This window comes from Cardiocondyla obscurior, linkage group LG10 (assembly GCF_019399895.1).
Source record: "Cardiocondyla obscurior isolate alpha-2009 linkage group LG10, Cobs3.1, whole genome shotgun sequence".
NCBI classification, from domain to species: domain Eukaryota; kingdom Metazoa; phylum Arthropoda; class Insecta; order Hymenoptera; family Formicidae; genus Cardiocondyla; species Cardiocondyla obscurior.
Window position 1 is genome coordinate 3820826 of NC_091873.1, and position 18970 is coordinate 3839795.

Sequence of the window (18970 nt, forward strand, 5' to 3'; positions counted from 1 at the left end):
TGGCTGTAGCTTGACTCGATCAACGGGCTCAACCAATCACGATCGTACAGGGTGGTCCGCATTTCTTTGCCGTATTGTTGCATTCCGAAATGCATCGAGAATATTTAGATTGTTTATGCCCGCTGTGCATATGCGTCATCGGCGATCAGCTGATTGTCACGAAAAATTTGGCATCTTCTCTCGATGCCCACGTGCATCAAATTTGTCTCTATCTTTCGAAAACTTGTTGCGATGGCGCAAAACTGTCGATTGATTTTATGTGAGTGAATTAATTATCTCCGGAATAAAAACGGTGAGTAAAATGCTAACGTTTTCTTGTGTGTTTTTTATAAGTGAATTTACACAATCATAATTGTGTTGTTACTGATTTAAGTTATTGCAAATTCAAATTTTTTACTGTGTAAACATTTAACAAAAGTGCATTGCTTATTTTTAGCTTTTTAATATTTGAAATAATGTGGTTTTAATGTAACGCACACAGATTTATTCGGCGGCCAAGATGACGTCGATGTTTGATCAGTATGAACAAGCTTCGCAGCGTTCTAAACAAGTGCTGGCGCCGCCAATTCGTCCCGATATCGTACGTCTACTGCTATATATTAATTAATATTAATTAATAAAATATATAAACAGTAAGATGTAATCGCGACATTGTTTTACAGAGCACAGCTGGTTTTATTCAAATGAAGCTGCAAGATGACGGGCCAATATTTACAAAGCAGAAAGTCAATTTCTTGCCATCCGATAAAATTCTTTACTTAGTTGTTAGCAGCAATACAATTGTAATAGCTATGGCTAACAACATCTTGCTACGCATTGATATGAAACAACCAGATAAAACTGAGGGTAAGTATAATATTATATAATAATATTCTATAATAATAATAAATTATATCTTATTTTGTCATATTAATATAATTATTTACTTGAAAGTTTTTTTTTTTCTCATAAACTATTAATATAACATTGATTTTTTATTTACAGAAATTGACATATCCAAGTATACATTAAGTATGAAAATGTCGGGTTTGTTCCTGGATCCATTGGGATATCACTTATTGATAACTTTGATGCCGAAACAGGGGGACAGTCCTCCGCCTGAATTATTCTACTTGCACAGAAAGACAACAAAACTTAAACAGGCAGGCAAGTTTAAGGGTCACGATATTACCGCTGTCGGTTGGAATTTTTCTAATACTTCAGAAACGAACACTGGTCCTATTCTGCTGGGAACCGCCAAGGGTCTGATTTTTGAAACGGAAATCGGCTTGGAGACTGACAAGATTTTTAATACCAGTTTGGAGCAATATTGGCGCCAGGTATTAATTATTTATACATTAGTAAATTCATTAATTCATTATTCTGCTTGTAACACCCTTTCATTATTACGCTATTCATTTTTAACCAAGCTTCCAAATTATCTGCCTCTTTATGGTTCAAAAGAGGCGGGAGGGTTGGTAAGTTTATATATGTATTTTTTTATAATAATCTTCATAAATACGCGTAATTTTATAATATTTAAGTTTTAATATTAGATTTCATAACATTTAAAACAATTAATTAGAAAATATTTTTTATTACCATTACTATTTTTTACTATAAAAAAAAAATAAATGCTAAAAATGTTTGTATTTTTATGAAAGATAAAAATAAGTTAAAAGCCAATAAAGTAATCTTATGTAGTTAAAATTAAAGAAATAATATTAATATTTTCTAATTATTTATGTTCGGTATCATCATTCAGTTATCATTTAAATATTTGACCTAAAATAATGGAAAATATATATAATAGCATAAATGTGGTTTTAGGTTTTCGACATTGGAAAAAATAGTAAGCCTCCAATCACCGGCATAGAGTTCCACAAAATTCCTAATTCGGATAAATACGTGATCATCGTAACCACCCTTATGCGCATTTACCAGTATATAGGTGCCATTGGCAATCCCGAAGAGAAACCTCTTTTGCAACAAGTATTTTATAGATATTTGAACGCCCAAGGTAAAAAAAAAAAAAAATAAAAAATCCGTGATTTGTTATTTTTATTCTCAGATATTATATATAGTTTAATTCAAATCTCTGAACAGTTTTTATAACAATTTCACGAAGACCGATATGTATATATACGTTATTTTACAGAAACTTTTAACGAAGTGATAAATTCTTTGCCATATTCGAAGATGCAATTTTACTATCCATCTCTAGGCGTTCTGCCAAAATCGTTTGGATGGCTAACAGAAGCTGGTATTTTGCATGCTCAGGTATATATCTAATATTATGTTTATTTTACATATGGAAATGTTGCATGATTTCTCTTAAGGTTTATATGATTCTTATTAATCCAGATGAAGAGCTCATGATGATCGGTTTTAGGTGGATGCAAAACCAGATACGAATAACGTATTGGTGAATCAACGAATGTTAACATGCCCAGAAACGAGTCTCATGAGCAGTAACGCTTCGCAAATCAATTCAGTGCCATTGTCATTTGTATTGACAGAATTTCACGCATTGCTGTTATATCCGGATCACGTGAAGGGTATATCACTATTAAATCAAGAGTTAATATTCGAAGACATTTACAATGATGTACGTAAAACTTATGCGATAGTTAAATTTTCTGAGATATTTAACATACATATATTATATAAATGTGATTTAATGTGTTTTAGGCAATCGGTAAATTAATTGGTATTACCAAAGATCCGGCAACGAGGTCAATTTGGGCTTATAGCGAGCGAGCTGTTTTCAAGTACAAAGTGACGAAGGAAGATAGGAACGTTTGGCAGGTGAAGAGAATATGGCTGTAATTATTATAATGTGATAATAATAATGATTCTTTGCTTAGGTATATGTTGATAAGGGTGAATTTGAGTTGGCTAAACAGTATTGCAAAGACAACCCCGCGCATATCGATCAAGTGCTCGTAAAACAAGCGGAAATGCTTTTCAAGAATAAAGAGTGAGTAATACATAACGCAATTTTTTTTTTTCAAGATTTTAGTTTGATTTTTATTGTAATATTTTCAATATGATTTTATAGATACGAGAAAAGCGCGCTGATATACGCTGATACTCATTCGTCTTTCGAAGAGGTTTCGTTAAAGTTTTTGCAGGAATGGCAAATTGAAGCTTTAAAAACATTTTTACGCAAGGTAAATGACAAGTATATAAATTATTTAATTATGTACTACGATAGAAAATTAATTAACCATTTTTTATATTGATTTTATTGATTACAAAATTTGATTTTTTGTTTCAAGAAACTCGACGGTTTGAAAATGCAAGATAAAACACAGATAACAATGATTGTCATTTGGGTGACGGAACTGTTTATGAATCAAATGGGAGCTCTACGCAGCAATAGCACATCTTACCTTCACAATTCAAAGTATATAGAATTGCAGAAGCAGTTTGACAGCTTTCTTACCATTCCTAAAGTCGAGGTATTTCAAGAATAAAAATTGTATTTTTTTATTTGCTTTTCTTTTGAAGTATTAAAATAAATTAATTTATTTTAAATTAAAAATTTTTCTAAAAAAATATCGCTAACTGTAGCTTTCGATATAGGAATGTATCAAGCGAAATCGAAGCACGATATATGACCTAATGGCTAGTCACGGTGACAAAGATAATCTGATACGTTTGACAATAATGCATTGTAATTACGAGGAAGTGATCCGTCAACATCTGTACAAAAATAATTACTTGGAAGCACTTAAGGTACTCAACAGTCAAAACAATAAGGACCTTTTCTATCAGTTTGCTGGAATACTGTTACAAGAATTGCCATGGCCCACGGTGGCTGTGTTGATCTCGCAAGGATCGTCACTGAAGCCGTCAAAACTTTTGCCAGCGTTGGTTTCATGCAATAGTGACGAGAAACACGTAAGAAAAAAAAAAAATTATTATAATATTATACAAGGTAATATTGGTATTCAAGAGATATATTTTTTATAACTACGCGTGAGCAGTTTCATTCAATATGTTTTTAATAATTTCTCCTATTTTTTTAACAGGCGAAAGAAATTATTAAATATTTGGAATTTTGCGTATATAAGCAAGGTTCGCAGGAACAAGCAATTCACAACTTCCTTTTGTCCTTGTATGCACGTTATAAGCAGAACGAAGTGATGCAATATATAAGCTCTCAAGGTGAATATCTCGTTACTTTTAATTGTAAAAATTTAATTTTAGCTATGAATTGTGGTATATTGATAATACAATTGTTATTTAAAATGGAATTAACTATTGCTATTATTGCTAGGTCAAGATATTAGCATGGTGCATTACGATGTACATTACGCGTTGCGATTGTGTCAAGAGGTAGGCTTAACGGAAGCTTGCGTTCAATTGTCTGCTTTGCTTGGTCTTTGGACAACAGCCGTAGATCTCGCGCTCACGATCAGCGTAGATCTTGCTAAGCAGATTGCTGCTATGCCATCTGATCACGATGACGAATTAAGGAAGAAACTGTGGTTAAAGATAGGTAATTTAGCATATTTTTTAAATCAATCATTTCTTATTATCAATTACAAATGCTTTATATAAAATTATTGTAATTAAGTTTGAATTTAGAATATATTTTTTTTAATATGCATTTTTATATATGTGCAGCGGAGCATGTCGTGCGAGAGAAAGATGATATACAACAAGCAATGGAGTTTTTGCAACACTGTGATTTAGTTAGGATAGAAGATATTTTACCTTTTTTCTCTGATTTCGTCACGATCGATCATTTCAAAGAAGCTATTTGCAATTCCTTACAGGTATTTATATTTGTTTTTGAATTTATAAAATAAAAATTTAAATTTTATATTGAAAAATTTAAATCTACGAAATTTATTGTAACTCTATTTAATAATCTCTTTATAATTATATATTTTTCATTAAAAAAATTACGAAAAATATCAATGTTTATTTAAAAACATTTTTTAAAAGTTTTTTTTCTTAAATATAACAGGAATATAACCAACACATTCAAGATCTTAAGGAGGAGATGCAAGAAGCCACGAAAGCAGCAGAGCTAATACGAAAAGACATACAAGCTTTCAGAACCAGGTGTTGATAATGTTGTTATATATTTTTAATTGCGCCTACGTATGTTGTGTTATGAAAATTTCATTTTTAAGTTAGAATACTCATTTCTATTCTTAATTAAAAAATTATGTTTTTTAGATGCACTTTCGTACATGCACGAGACACGTGTAATACATGCGAGGTGCAACTTTTGCTAAGACCCTTCTACGTATTTCCCTGTGGTCATAAATTTCACAGTGACTGTTTAGTAGCGGCATTAACGCCAATGCTATCTATGGATCAAAGAACAAAACTGGCAGATCTTCAGCAACAACTCACGGCCATTTCAAATCGGCCCGAAGAAACTACTTCGTTCCACCTCGTTCGAACTACGTTCTCCGTGTCGTTGTCCACGAGAGACCAGATTAAGGCCGATATTGACGACTTAGTTGCCTCAGAATGTCTTTATTGCGGAGACCTTATGATAGAGTAAGTTTAATAGATAGTTTTAATTACAAAATTAAAAAGAAATTTAAATTGAAACTTTTTTAAATTATCAATAATTTAATTATTTGCAGATCGATAGATAAACCTTTCATCGAGGAAGAAGATTACGAACGTGTGATGAAGGAATGGACGTGATGAGATTGTCCAGCAGAAAATGTGATAAAACACACTTAATTCTCTTTTCTTTTTTTTAAATAAAAAAATTAATTGCTGCCCATATATAGATGTGTACATTAAAAAGCAGGTATGGCATTCGCTGCGGCGACGGCGGCTGGCGTAGGTGACTTCTCCCTCGATCATCCCCTCTCTCGGTCACCGAGTACGGGGGAAGTAGTAGTGGGGCACTGGAGCGCGTTCCTCAGTCTCTCCTCATTCCTCGACGACCTGTGCTCCGCTACGTACGTGCTGCGGCGCTTTGTGTATGACTTAACGCACACCACTCTAAGGTCACGTACACTAGCCGTGTTGCCAAAAACAAGTGCCATGTCTGTCTTTCAGTGTACACATACGTATGATAATCCGAGCTTCATCATAAATTATTTCAAAATTAATGCTTTTTAAAGTTTTATCAATTTTTTAGAATTACAACTAGTTTCTTAAAATAATTGCATTAAAAAAGTACAATATTATACATATTAAACTTCAAATTTTTGGATCACATAATAGTAAAATTATTGTGACCTAATTTAGGATTACAATTTAGATCCTATTTGTATATGCTTATAACTTAAATCGTATTTATGTATATAAATCGATTTTCTATTACCTTATAATAGAATAAATTTAATTTTCATTATCCAGACCTAATTGTTAAAATTAATTCGATAGCTTTAATTGACTTATTATCAAACTCGAATAATTTATTCACGTACCAAAAATAAATATATAAAATTTGAATACAACATTAAGACCTTGATCAACTCTGACGCTTTTAACATATATGTATATTATTGATAAAAATTTAATAATTATTAAATTTTTTTTAATCTTTACAGAATTAATTATTGCATAATTTAAATAATCAATATTATTAATTTTTGATCACTTTTATTATGCTTATATAGCGATACAAATTGTTTCTTGAAAATACTTCATGATTTTTTAATGATAAATCATTACCTCGTTTAAATAGATACATTTTTGCTTTATTGTGTGATTTAAATTTATGAAGAATGTTTTTAAATGCATACCATATGAATATATCAGTCTTTTTCTTTTTATGTAAAAAGATGCAAATGCGACTTGATAAAACGATCAGTTAGGAAATTTCCATTTCTGCTTTCTTATCTCTCTTACTTACGGATTTGTTGCCATAAATATAATAACGTAAGGGCTTGTTGGCCCATTCTGGACCGCAGCTGTCGATTCCGATCCTAGCGGACTTAACGATTTTGATATCCTCTAACGCATCATCATCCTCGATCCACAGACTCTTCCACGTACAAAGAGAATACTTGCTATGCTGTTTATTAAGCTGATATGCTATGCAGAGCTTCGAGGGACCGTTACACACCTCGTGCGGTTTTAGATCGATTTTTTTCGTCTTTAAAGTATTACGTTGATCAGCCATGTATTCTATACCCTCTAGGGGATCAAGGGCTCGTATCAGGACCGCGCAACCGTCACCTAAGACCTTATGAACAGTGAGATAATGATCCTTCGAAGCTACAGGTGTAAGAATATTTTGAAAAATTTCTATACAAGTAAACTACGAAATTTCTGTACTTAAATGCAAATTTCGTATTTTTGCATTACTAAAGTGCAATTCTAACATATTTAATAAGCGAATCTTCTTTCAAATAAAAATGTAATTCAAAATTGTAAAAACACAATATTTTTCTTTTAAACTAACATATTATTCTCTTTCTACATTTTTTGCCGAACAAGTTAAAGGACGGTTTTGTTCTTTGTTTTCACGTTATTTTTATATCTTTATTATTTCACAGAAGAAAAAAAAAACGTATCCCAATTTTTCACATTAAAAGTACAAAAAGTAATTAGTTTTTTTTTTGTACCTACCTTGACTAGAGATATTGAAGCAGTGGTACATGCCGTACGTCATATAAACGTAAGTAGTTCCCGGTGGCATGTACATTGGCAAGTTGCGAGGTGTAACTTTGTTCTGATAAGAATGTGATGCCTTGTCAATTGAACCTAAATACCCCTCTGTTTCCACAATTCTACCCTTGAGTATAGTCCCATTCTCCAGATATCTTACAAGTATTTTTCCTGCAAAAGAAACACAAAATCAATCAGTAATCAGTTTGTATGAAACAAAACAAAGTGAATAAAAAATGTACAGGATAATTTTTACATAATCGACACATTATTCAAGATTAAGCAAAAAAAAAAAAAAAAATTTAATGTAACAAATATAATAATTAAAAAAATGGAAATTTTTATATACCTAATAACCGCTGCGCTAATTCTTCACAAGGAATGTCAAAGAATTCATATTTTAATCTGCCAACAGATAATTCTTTTTCACAGAGTGTCACAGGAGGGTCTTGTAATTGAGTTAATTCAGCCTTCATCATTTGCAAATCTACAACTGCTCTCACTTTTCCTTTATTAGGACTTGTGCTTGGTTTTAACGTTTCCTCTTCCTTTTCCTTAGTACCAACATGTGTTTCCACTTTGGGCTCTCCCCGAGTAGCTTTAGATCTTTTAGAGGATATACCAGTCTGATAACTTTTTTTAGATACATTTTCAGTATTTTGATTCCGTAAAGACTTGAGATTCAATTTTGGCCTTTCTGGTACTTCCTAATGGCAATAATACCGATGTAAAAGACATAAAACAATTGTAATTACTTAGTACATGAAATGTAAACCAACACACCGGTGCTTGGGTCTTGATCACCGTACCCACGTCATTCTTATCCTTTTCCGTTTTATCTCCCTGCTGAATCTTCGCGGCCGCTTTCGTTCGTTTCATCAATTTGCCTTCAGTTACAAATTCAATCGTTCCGTACGTTCCAGTATTTCGAGAATGAATTATTTCTACGCGAAACAATACGAAGTGTCGTGTTATGGTTATGTTTACAACCCGGCAGTATTCTTACTTGCGATTCTCTTCGAAAACAAATTTTACAGCTACGAAAGTTCGCGATATTCGTGACGTGTGTTCACCTCGAGCGTTAACATTTTGGATTTTATCAGGATGGGAAAGATTTAGAAATTTTAGAACGTTACTTCGAACGAGTTCGAGCTCGAGTTGCATATTACCCGATAGTAAAGCCTCTGTTTTTACCACTTTTAACCATTTCTATTACCATCCAGGTAATTTGCAATTCGAACTTTGCGCGGTAATCAGAGATGGTGCTGGGAGCGGATTTGGCGGGATTGGCACTCTGACTTCGACCATTTCTTTGTTTAGTCTATCCTCCTGTTTACCTCTCAATTGTTTTCGGAACCTCAGCATCGAGAAACCTCGGGCTTAACACGCGCGTGTGGTTTACTCTTGCTTTCGCTATGTCGAAGAAAACTGCTTTATATTTAATTACTTGTGCCAATAAACTTCCGATGTGCGTACGTATTTTTCACGATATTTTAAATAATTAAACATTTTCTCCTTTCTTTGAATGTAATAGTATGTATGTGTATAACGTGAACATTTTTCTGGTTTTTTCTCTCTCTCTTTCTCTGTCCTTGTACGATTTCTCATTGTCGTCTAGAGCAATACGATTCGCATGCGACGAGATTCGAGGCCGATGCAGTCGCGACACTCAGGAGATGCGTGCTTGCGCGTCCAGTGAATCGATTAGATGAAATTAACTAATGCCAAGGTCGCGCGAAATTGGCCCCGCGCGATTACTTGATAATGCGCGATTACCCGTTGTGTTTACCGGCAATTAGCGGACTTTCCGCAATGGCGTGTTACAGAAATGCGACATGCCGGGGCAGTACACATTACTAAACCAACGATAATGTAAGTGCCAAAGCTTAGCTTGTAATTATCTTATATCAAACTTGTTTAATGAAACCAGTTCATTATAATTATGTATGGTTAACTTTTTGACCGAATTATACATATATTAATGCGTGATTTTTCTCTTGTTGCAGGGCTTTAAAATAAATTAGTAAAAATACATACCATGAGAAAGTCTATCTGATAATTTTCCATTTGAGGATAATTGAAAATATTTTGTAAGTGCTGATAATAGTCTCATATTGCTGTACGTAATAATAATTATTAATTATGAGGTTACTGTTTTGATAACGTTATCGTTGCAATTGAATTTGTTTTTAGAAAAAAAAGAAAAGAAAAAAAAATTGCATTTGTTTCTAGGGGCAAATATAACATTTCATACTTTATATTCTCAGTTGTATATTTCTAAAAATACGTCTGTGTACAAATATCATGTTTCATTATTAATACTTAATTTGCCTATAAAATAAATAAACATGCTTATTTTATCGCATAAATTCGGCATTATAAGTCATCGTTATCGTCAAATTATAGAAATAAATATTCCAATTTAAAAGCTAAACATTAGATAAAGTTAATAATTTTATTTTATTTCTAAGCTTTTAATTTATCTCTTAACGGTTTAGTTTTATAAAGAGTATCTTTTCTTTTTCCTAGAGATTTTTAAAAATAAATTTGAAATTTTCCTATAAGATCTTTTTAAGATTAACGAAATCAATATAAAGTTTTTCATTAACGTTTTTGATTACAGTAAACCGCTTTATTTTTTAATGGATTGCTGGATTGCCAATAAACTTTTGCCTGTTGTTTCAGGGATCAAGTAGTGCACGTAGGGTACCGCTCCGAGTACGAAAAGCCCGTAGCTCCAAAAGACGATTGCTTCTCCGACTAAATCGACGAAAGGTTGATAACATTTAACAAACGCGAAGGACCACATGGCGTTGCTCGAAAAAACGAAAAGAGACGCCAGATTTTTAAGATTCGCCGGAAATAATTCACCCACAAGGGTACTAGGCACTGTGGCCAGGCCGCAACACACGAACAGATTAAAGGACAGCAATGACGTGATCGGTAGCCATGTCAGATTTTCCGGATCAAAATTCAAAGAGAGAAGGTAGAAGTGAAGACCAAGAGCGGTGTACGAAATGGTGACACCAGCACTGGAGAGTATCAGAAGATTCTTTCGGCCTAATCTGTCTACTAAGAAGATTGCAATAAATCCAGCGACGACCGAGGCAAAACATAGCGCCATTACTGCAATCGACGGGGTGATATTCATCTTGGTATTGGTGACGATGATCTCGGCATAAGCGTTTATTGTGCTGAATGAACTTGCTTGAACGAAAAGGATCAAGCCGAGCATGACCAAGATATTTTTCAAATTTACTGGAACACGGAAAAATTAATTTTAAAGTGTAAGTCAAAATTAATAATTATAAAAAAAAAAGAAAATAAAAATTAAAATAAATTTTTATTTAGAAATAGAGTCTGTAAAGTATAACAAATTTGTGCACCGTTTTTAAATGTTCTTAAATTAATGACCTTATTTTTTCTAAATAAAAACTTACGTTTGCGTTAAACGTTTTGAGGTTTAAAATCGATCGACGTATTAATTATGTCACATGGCAATCAAATAATTCACTTTTGGCGTACCTGGTAATAGGAAGTCTTTGAATTTCGTTAAAATGCTGGTGCTGGCGCCGTCAACGAAGTCCTGGAGCTCCCGCATTTCGGCCTTGACGTCAGCCTCTCGTCGGAACCACTTGAGGGATGCCTCGGCCTCGTCGATATTACCGTGAAGAGCATAATGATAGGGTGACTCAGGTATCAGGCTGAAGAGGACCATGAAGAGGATATTCGGCACGAGGCTCACATAACCGAACATCTCCATGGACAAGTAAGGGCCCATCACATTGCCCAGGAACATACCCATTGAGGCGAGGTTCACGTTCAGGGATATCTAAAGGTATGTATAACATATTAATAGCACAGCGTTCGCCACGTTATCTAATTTTGATTTAATATTTAATATTAATTTAAATCCTTAAAAGTGGTAATTGACAGTTAGTATTGTGTCTTAAATCACAATTCGTCGTGTTCTATTGCTCTCCTTGTAATCTGTTTTAATTGTCTTGGGAAGAGATAACGAAGTTTAAATATTGAAGATATCTCGGTCGAACCGAATAGCGACCGTAACTGACCTCCTTTCCATCGCCGTGTACTTTAATGCCCTTAATGATACAAACCTGATATATCGCTAATAAGACGTTTAAATTTCATTACAATTTATTACATCTGTTTCCAATATTAATTAAGCTGGTTTTATCTAATCTCTTATCTTAAATATCTTGGAAATTAAAGAAGAAATAACACAATTTATTAAACAAATTATTTAAAGTTGTTGAAACATCTAAAAAAGAAATCGAAGATTTGCGATAATTTACGAAAGGAAAAGAAAATATAATTAAAAAAGATAAAAAGAAAGAAATTAAAAATTATGATTATAGACATTTCGATGAAGTACTTAACTTTAGAGATTTCTAGACAATGCAATTATTTTGAATTTAAAAGGGCAAAATAAAAGGAATAGACTGAAGCGAAGTTAAGCTTTATGTAGGAAGCTTTGTATGAAAGAATGCGATTAAGTTAAAGTACCAGGGATCCTCGAATGGCAGGGTTGGCGATCTCGCCAAGATATAAAGACATTGCGGGCCACATGATGCCCGATCCGACACCGGAGCAAAATCTAGAAAGGTAGAGCCAAGTGACCGATGTGGCACAGATGTTCAGGATCCAGCTAGATAGTAACGGCAAGCTTGATAACAGCAGCACCTTCTTCAGCCCGGTAGACTCTGAAGGATTGTGTCGTGGCACGTATTAGAGACACATGTCATCCTGAGAACAAGATCACCACAACTCAGAATTTCATGTCTTTAACGACGAGAAACGTTGTCTTTCGCTTTCGTTTACATACATTGCGCTGATAAATTATTCTGTGCGAAGAATTTACGACTAAAGGGAAAGAAAATGCTTTTTCTTCAGGGGTAGAATGGGGGGGAGGGCGAGGGGTACGAACGTCTTTAGAAAATATTTAGAAAAGGATTCAAGGATTTCAAGAGTCCAGTAAAATGCTGAGGCGTTTAAAAAAAAATATGGAACGATTATTTACAGTTGCAAAATTATTATTTCGAGACAAATTTAAGTTTTCTTGAAAAAGATTTTACTGTTTGAATCTATAAGGATATGAAGATTCGTTTAATTAGAAATTTTGAGGACGTGAGTCTGAGGATGGTGTATGGAGCTTCAGAAAACATTTTTTTTAGTTTCACTTTAATTCATTTTATATTTTGTAATTATCGAAATATGATAAATTATTTTTCATTTTCGACTATTACTGAGTCGTGGCTGGCTTGTTCTTAGATCGCGAGTTATTGCTCATTTTCAATCAGAAGATTTAATTGCCTCAAAGTCAAATGATAGATAAATCAAGAAAGAATTACTGGACACTAAACAAAAAGCAGTAAATACCGAAAGAATTTCTCTTTTTTAAATATATATACATATAGAAGATATACATATTGCATTTATATAATTTTTTAAAATTAAAAATAGAGTAGAGTTTTAGTTAAAAAAAAAATGTAATAACAAAAATTTACATGATGAGTTTGTTTCTGCAAAATACAATTGTGTGACGCTTACCTTGACAAAAAGCACCTAAGAAAGCGCCGATTACGCGTCCAAGGCTTAAAAGGGACGCGACCCAAGACGCCTCGATGTCGGTCAATTTCAAAGGAACGTCTGAATCTACTGTCTCTGATGTTAATTGCGCCAAATACGGTGAAGCCCAGCCATTTGCCAAACCAGAAACTATGGCTTCTAGGCTGACTGTTGAATAAAACAAAACGTAGGGTCTTAAAATATTTTACCAGTTATTATTATTAATAGGTACAAAAATTAAACAGTTTACGAAAACAATTTTGCTCAAGTATTTAAAAATTATATTTCAGCTGTATACAAATTGAAAAGCAATGTTCAAGCGGTCTAGATAGTTGCTAAAACTTTTTACAGCATTTGATTAATTATAGTTATTTCAACACTTCGACATCATTATTTTTTAAATCTGCGAAATCTTTTTACATACAGCAGAACCGTTGTTTTTACCAAAAAATAATATACATTATAATGCTTCCTCATTTCGCAAGAACGAATTTCAAATCAGGAAATTGCATTTTGCTTTTAGCATTAGAACAAACGTAACAATAATAATATTATTAACATTTATCTAATTTCCAGTTAATTTAACATAGATTCGATAGTTAATTAAATTTTTCCTCTTAACTGACTTCAGACTAATTTTACCCATTATAAATACAGTTTTAATTATTATATTTTATAGAATTAATATATATAGACTTACTTGCAAAAGCAGTCAGCCATTGTGGCCAAACTACGATTTTCCTATTCTCGAGAACTTCCGGGTCTTTAGTGCAGGACATTTTCCCTCAAGATGTGCTGGATGTAAATCGCATATTACGCGTCTAGATAGAATCCGACTGACCCTTGTAAGTTCGAGATCCTCCGTTTCCTAACGAGGAAGAAATGAGGTGAACGAATTTACATTCCGATAAGGATATGACTTATTTATAGCGTTATTGCGCCTAGCATGTGACTTGATAATTCATTCCACAAATTACATTTGACGATACGTGTATTTGCACTGGTAGAGCGATCTATAAAAAACGAACCGTCAGTACCGATTTATCGTCATTTAAATGTTCAAACTCGAGGATCTCTAAGAGAAAATGATGAGAATTGCGAAAAGTTTCGCGTTCTCCAAAGATCTCGAATTCTAAAAATCTCAAGTTTGGACGTCTTGACAATAACGTTTCGAGAATTCAAGTTTTGAAGTATTCAAAGTGCTGAGAGAGCAAGGCTTCAAAAACTTTTAAAAAGATTACGATTATTCAAAGCTTTGGAAATCTTAAATTTTGTGTTTGACTCAAATTTTTATTTTAATTTAAAAAAAAAAAAAAAAATGAGATAAAATTTTTCCAAATTTATGATTTAAAAGTACAAGATATTAAATTTTGATGCAAATTTAGAAATTTAATTATTTCAATGTTTAATTATTTGTAATTGAAAAAAACATACGAGAGCACAAAACTTTTGGTAATTGTTTTAAATATATAATGAATAATAGTAAATAACAATTAAGAGTGAGAAGAAATCGGGTCATTTTGTGTATAAAGACAGCACTGACTTTCAGTTTTGGGAAGATTCCAAGCAGCGTGCAAATACTGCATGAAAATTATAGTGGTAATTGACGGCGGTTACATTCTTATCGCGAAAACATGTCAAGCGCTTCTAGCTATTAAAAATACCGATGTTCCAACGATCTTTACAAATTTATTGCCATGACGTGAAAATAATCACGCGAGCATTTTATTTGTTTTAGGATATTCTTCTTAAAAAGAAAGTCTAATCAGTAATATTCAATATTAAAAAAAATATAATATTATACATTTAAAATATCATCATGATTATGATTAGACTATAACTTATTTATCAGTCATTAAACCAAAATTAATATAAAAGAAACTTGTAAGTAAATTGATTTTTATTAAAAATTAAATATTGTTAGTCGATAATGACTTGGCTGGGGTGAGCTTTTGTGTTTTATGACAAATAACGTGTTTTATGACAAATAACGCGTGTTTACACAAGGTCAACGTACTACTTTGCTACAATGATACGCGGAACTGGTAATCAGTACGAATCATGCTGCATTAGGGTATTATCATCAAACAACTTCTGAAAAAAATATCACTGTGTTTAATTGCAAAATCTCACTCAAGAATTTGTAAATATATCAAAGTCTAAATATTTCACGCTTTTAATTTAATTTAATTTCTATTTATTGTCTCTTCTTTATTTTTACTTTAACTTTTATTGTTCTTTTTTTATTGTTTTGCGCATATCTTTAACCATTTACCGATTGCTATCAATTTTTAAATAAAATTCTAGAAATAATCAATGAAATTAAAATAATGTAATTATATACCTAAATTTATTATCAGTTTAGCAATATCAATTTAATAAGCATTTTATAATTCAGTACGATATAATCCTCATTTATAAAATGGGCAATTAATATTTTTAATGTTTAAAAATGTTTGTATATTGAGTTTAGTATTTTTTTTTTTTTTTTTTTTTTTTATTGATTTTACTTATTTTAGCAATTATCTTTACCTATTTTAATTAATTCATATTTTGACATTCTATCTTAACGGTATGAAATACTGTATGAGTGGTTGGATTAAATGGTCTAGACTCTAGATTTTTCAAAACGTAGATAAACGAATAACAATTAAAATAATAAACCCGATAATTTGTTTATGAACAAAAACGTATTTTCAACATATAATATTTAATATAAATTATAATTTTTCAGACGATTTATCATGAATTATTTTCATTAACATTTGTCGAGGGATAAAATTGTCAAACGTTATTTTTAAATTTCTAATTATTGGCAAAAGCAGCTGCAAAATCGATCGATTTCAAGAGAAAGCTCGTAACGCTTTTAATTAGTAACTACAATCGTAAATAATCTTGTTTTTTTTTTTTTAATGTTTGTCAGTTGCGAAACATAAATTCGTCGTTTGTATATCGGTGATTTCCTTGAACACGTATCTCGCGAGATTTATTCGATTGGAATTCATCGCACGAGCAGCCTGCATAGCAACGACTACATTTCGGGACATTTTTGTGTTCCGCGATCATTTATCTCCATTTAAAGTCGTATATTTATTCACTTATATTTATACGTGCTTTGCAAACAATCCATACTTTTCAACAAAGACGGTCTATTTATAATTTTATTGGGAGGGGATACTAATCAATTGCGAATTGATTTAATTACGGACAGGATTCTATCTTGAATTCTACCTAAAGATAAATTATTTGAAAAAAAATTTTGGATTGAAAATAATATATTATAGCACTTCGATCTGCGATGGATGACGTGTCAAGGTGACAGGGCAGTTTTCGAATTTATTTCATCGTTATAGATTTAAATGTTATGCTATTTTACGAGTCGTCGTGCTTCGTTCAATCATATTTCTCACAATTTTCATATTGCAAGAAAACGCTTGTCGCAATTAATAATGGAAATGTTGTAAATTGCTGTATAATTATAATTTTGGATTTTCAGCTGGGCATGTATGTGAACGTGATTTTTATATATCTATAATATTTAATAACAATAATAATAATAATTATTGTTTAATATCGTAAAATATTTTAAAGTTCTAATAATTTACATTATTTTATTATTTCATTAGATGTAGAATATGTTCAAGTCATATAATAATTAATTACTTTGACACCATCGCTACCATGCGTCATATGTGCCACCCCTTAAGTACCGCGGTAGTAAACGTGTTAATTATTTTACACACACACGTGTGTGCAGAGAAATGGGATAAAGTATAATTAATAAAATTAAAAAGCATATACGATACTTTTAAACTCACAAGTTAAACTTTTGGTCGGAAAAAAAAAAAATAATAATATTAAAAAAAGAAAAAGGGAAAGAAAGAAACTTTCTACATTACAATTGTGCTTAGTTTATAAGCATGGCAAAGCACAACAATGATATAAAATAATCAAAACTTTTCGTAATATATTCGAACCTTTTGTATTTGAAAATATATTGAAACAATGCGGCGGGATATATTAAACGGTTAAATATTGAAAAAAAGTTTATATTACATATTAATGTAATTACATATTAATATGTATCTCGATACTTTTATACTATATTAGTATCGGACCGAAAAAGTAAAAGAAAAAAAAAAAAAAAAAAAAAAAAAAGAAATTTAATAACTAAATTAAATGGCAAACTTTTCCTCAACATCTTTAAATAAACCAAAAGTGCATTTAGTTTCTTTTTTTTCTCTTTTCCTTAAATGTACGTTTTCGCACATGTTCGTAAGCTTTTATAATTTTTTACATTTATCTGTGGCATATTTTTCGTTTTTAAAAACGACACTTCTTTAAAACCATCTTTTACTTGTGCGAATGCGCTCTCCGATTATTCATATCCAATCCCGGCGACAAAACAACCCTCTCGCGTGCTCCCGTTCACCAACCCTCGTTTTCATCTCTGCTGTTCTCTTCCCCGTCCTCCGCCCTCCACCTTTTCCCTTCGCCCTGAGAAGTGTCCAAAACAGCGCGACGCCTCCGCGAAAGCATCGTTTCACTGCGGACATCGCGTATTTCCGGGGAATCTCGTGAGTCTTCGATAGGGGTGTATTTAGTGCAAGCTGCACAATCGTTATCTCGGACGTTAAACTATAAAAATAATTCGTAGCTGTATCTTCTTCTCCTTTTAATATTAATTTAAGAGTTACATAAAATTTAAAGGTATTAACTTATCTGGAATCATATTTAAATTTACAGTCTAAAATAAAATTACACTAAAGTTATATGAGTTATAAATTTCATTGTATAAATCTTGAAAGTTTTATGTTTAAAAGACTACTTTTAATCTTAAATGATATGTTTCTTGATGCACGTACAGTAAAATCTGTAATATCCGGAAATAAAATAAATAAGTAATAAGATTTATAAATAGTTGTAAATTTGAGGGAAAACGTGTTATTAATTTTATTACTTTTTCTTTTAATTATTGCTTTCGATTCTATTTATTTCAAGGCACGTTTTAGAAGCTCGAGTGTCTGATTAACGTTCAAGTGCGATAAATGAAAGGAATTTAAAACGTATGTAAACGTTTTATTCGTTCAAAAGAAAGATGGTGAAAAAAAAAAATAATTTTTCTTTCTTCCATGCGCGACGAGAAACTTCTTGACAAGGAGTTGAATTTAGAAAGAAATGTCGGTCGAAAGGATCGCTGAAGCGTTCTTACAATTAGACAAAGTAATCTCTCTAGTTACATTCCTGGCCGTCGCTAGTACCCTCTCGGTTTCCATGCGGTGGTGTACTCAGTGCGAATCGCGCAGCCGCCCGAACACCTCGGAGAGGCTGGCCGCGCGTTGTGATCGCGTGCGTAAAAAAAAAAGAAAGGGGTAAAAGAAACGGGGGCGCGGAGGAAGAGAGAAAGAGGGAACGTACGAAGGGAGGCCGTCCACGAGGCCGTCCAGCGTCGTTTGAACCGAGGTGCGATTCGCGACATCCGTGGTGCGGGTCCTCCGGAGGATGACGTTGCCATCCGCGGCGTCGCGTGGGCGTCGCGGCCTCGAGATACGAACCCTCTGGCCCTATTATTGACTCGGGCCTGGTCTGGCAGCCATGACGAAAGGTTGCATTCGTCGCGAGATTGCCAGATGGCGCGGTGTGTGCGGTCTACCCTCCCTGGAATGCTCTCGGCGAGGATCCTGCCGACGCTCTCGAGCCCCACGGGTCCATACGCGACGCTGAGGGCGGCCGACGGCGGCCAGAGAGGACGCGCACGACGCTGAGCGACCCGTGAAAAAGTGTAAGCAAGCGATCGCGC

The 18970-nt window shown here is 32.9% G+C and overlaps 4 protein-coding genes and 1 long non-coding RNA gene across 8 annotated transcripts in view; 3 read left to right on the plus strand and 2 right to left on the minus strand.

The window, feature by feature from the left end:
• Positions 1-115: 115 nt before the first annotated feature.
• Positions 116-6323, plus strand: Dor (vacuolar protein sorting-associated protein 18 dor). Of its 3 annotated transcripts, XM_070662183.1 has the most exons (19): positions 116-292; positions 482-580; positions 663-846; positions 985-1319; positions 1410-1457; positions 1810-1999; positions 2138-2259; positions 2372-2587; positions 2671-2787; positions 2847-2959; positions 3041-3152; positions 3261-3443; positions 3568-3885; positions 4017-4152; positions 4265-4486; positions 4615-4766; positions 4961-5058; positions 5176-5505; positions 5595-6323. In XM_070662183.1, the coding sequence occupies exons 2-19, from the start codon at positions 500-502 to the stop codon at positions 5656-5658; spliced, it is 3021 nt and encodes a 1006-aa protein (XP_070518284.1). In that variant the 5' UTR covers positions 116-292; positions 482-499; the 3' UTR covers positions 5659-6323. The 3 variants fall into 3 exon arrangements, with proteins under 3 accessions (XP_070518284.1, XP_070518285.1, XP_070518287.1); XM_070662184.1 differs by lacking the exon at positions 1410-1457; XM_070662186.1 differs by lacking the exon at positions 5595-6323 and having other exon boundaries at positions 4961-5097; positions 5176-5310.
• Positions 6324-6550: 227 nt separating this feature from the next.
• Positions 6551-8743, minus strand: LOC139105882 (uncharacterized). The gene is made up of 4 exons (XM_070662206.1): positions 8365-8743; positions 7931-8288; positions 7543-7752; positions 6551-7149 (listed from the first exon to the last, which is right to left on the minus strand). Exons 1-4 carry the CDS (start codon positions 8458-8460, stop codon positions 6782-6784), a joined length of 1032 nt encoding a protein of 343 aa, XP_070518307.1. The 5' UTR covers positions 8461-8743; the 3' UTR covers positions 6551-6781.
• Positions 8744-8849: 106 nt separating this feature from the next.
• LOC139105891 (uncharacterized) lies at positions 8850-10354 on the plus strand. Its single transcript, XR_011546254.1, has 3 exons — positions 8850-9453; positions 9588-9671; positions 10267-10354. It is a non-coding gene; the product is annotated as an uncharacterized lncRNA (long non-coding RNA).
• LOC139105878 (facilitated trehalose transporter Tret1) lies at positions 10113-15119 on the minus strand. Its single transcript, XM_070662201.1, has 5 exons — positions 13871-15119; positions 13153-13338; positions 12109-12305; positions 11107-11413; positions 10113-10839 (listed from the first exon to the last, which is right to left on the minus strand). Exons 1-5 carry the CDS (start codon positions 13947-13949, stop codon positions 10214-10216), a joined length of 1395 nt encoding a protein of 464 aa, XP_070518302.1. The 5' UTR covers positions 13950-15119; the 3' UTR covers positions 10113-10213.
• Positions 11330-18970, plus strand: part of Rho-5 (rhomboid-5) — a 76837-nt gene continuing 69196 nt past the window's right edge. Inside the window, exon 1 of one of the 2 annotated variants that reach the window (XM_070662178.1) lies at positions 11330-11419. The gene's annotated coding sequence lies outside the window, so the exon portion shown is untranslated. Of the gene's footprint in view, positions 11420-18598; positions 18953-18970 lie in introns of those variants that run through there. The other variant, XM_070662179.1, reaches the window with a different exon arrangement.

What these genes read in the sequence shown, in the direction of transcription:
- Dor (XM_070662183.1), top strand. Translation starts at nt 500, where the DNA reads ATGACGTCGATGTTTGATCAGTATGAACAAGCTTCGCAGCGTTCTAAA. An exon ending in TCGAAGACATTTACAATGAT is followed by an intron (nt 2,588 to 2,670) that starts GTACGTAAAACT and finishes AATGTGTTTTAG; the next exon opens with GCAATCGGTAAATTAATTGG. An exon ending in TGCGGAGACCTTATGATAGA is followed by an intron (nt 5,506 to 5,594) that starts GTAAGTTTAATA and finishes AATTATTTGCAG; the next exon opens with ATCGATAGATAAACCTTTCA.
- LOC139105882 (XM_070662206.1), bottom strand. Translation starts at nt 8,460, where the DNA reads ATGAAACGAACGAAAGCGGCCGCGAAGATTCAGCAGGGAGATAAAACG. An exon ending in ATTAGCGCAGCGGTTATTAG is followed by an intron (nt 7,753 to 7,930) that starts GTATATAAAAAT and finishes TTTCTTTTGCAG; the next exon opens with GAAAAATACTTGTAAGATAT. An exon ending in CTTCAATATCTCTAGTCAAG is followed by an intron (nt 7,150 to 7,542) that starts GTAGGTACAAAA and finishes ATAAGGTCTTAG; the next exon opens with GTGACGGTTGCGCGGTCCTG.
- LOC139105878 (XM_070662201.1), bottom strand. Translation starts at nt 13,949, where the DNA reads ATGTCCTGCACTAAAGACCCGGAAGTTCTCGAGAATAGGAAAATCGTA. An exon ending in CTTAGGTGCTTTTTGTCAAG is followed by an intron (nt 12,306 to 13,152) that starts GTAAGCGTCACA and finishes ACAATCCTTCAG; the next exon opens with AGTCTACCGGGCTGAAGAAG. An exon ending in CAAAGACTTCCTATTACCAG is followed by an intron (nt 10,840 to 11,106) that starts GTACGCCAAAAG and finishes TCCGTGTTCCAG; the next exon opens with TAAATTTGAAAAATATCTTG.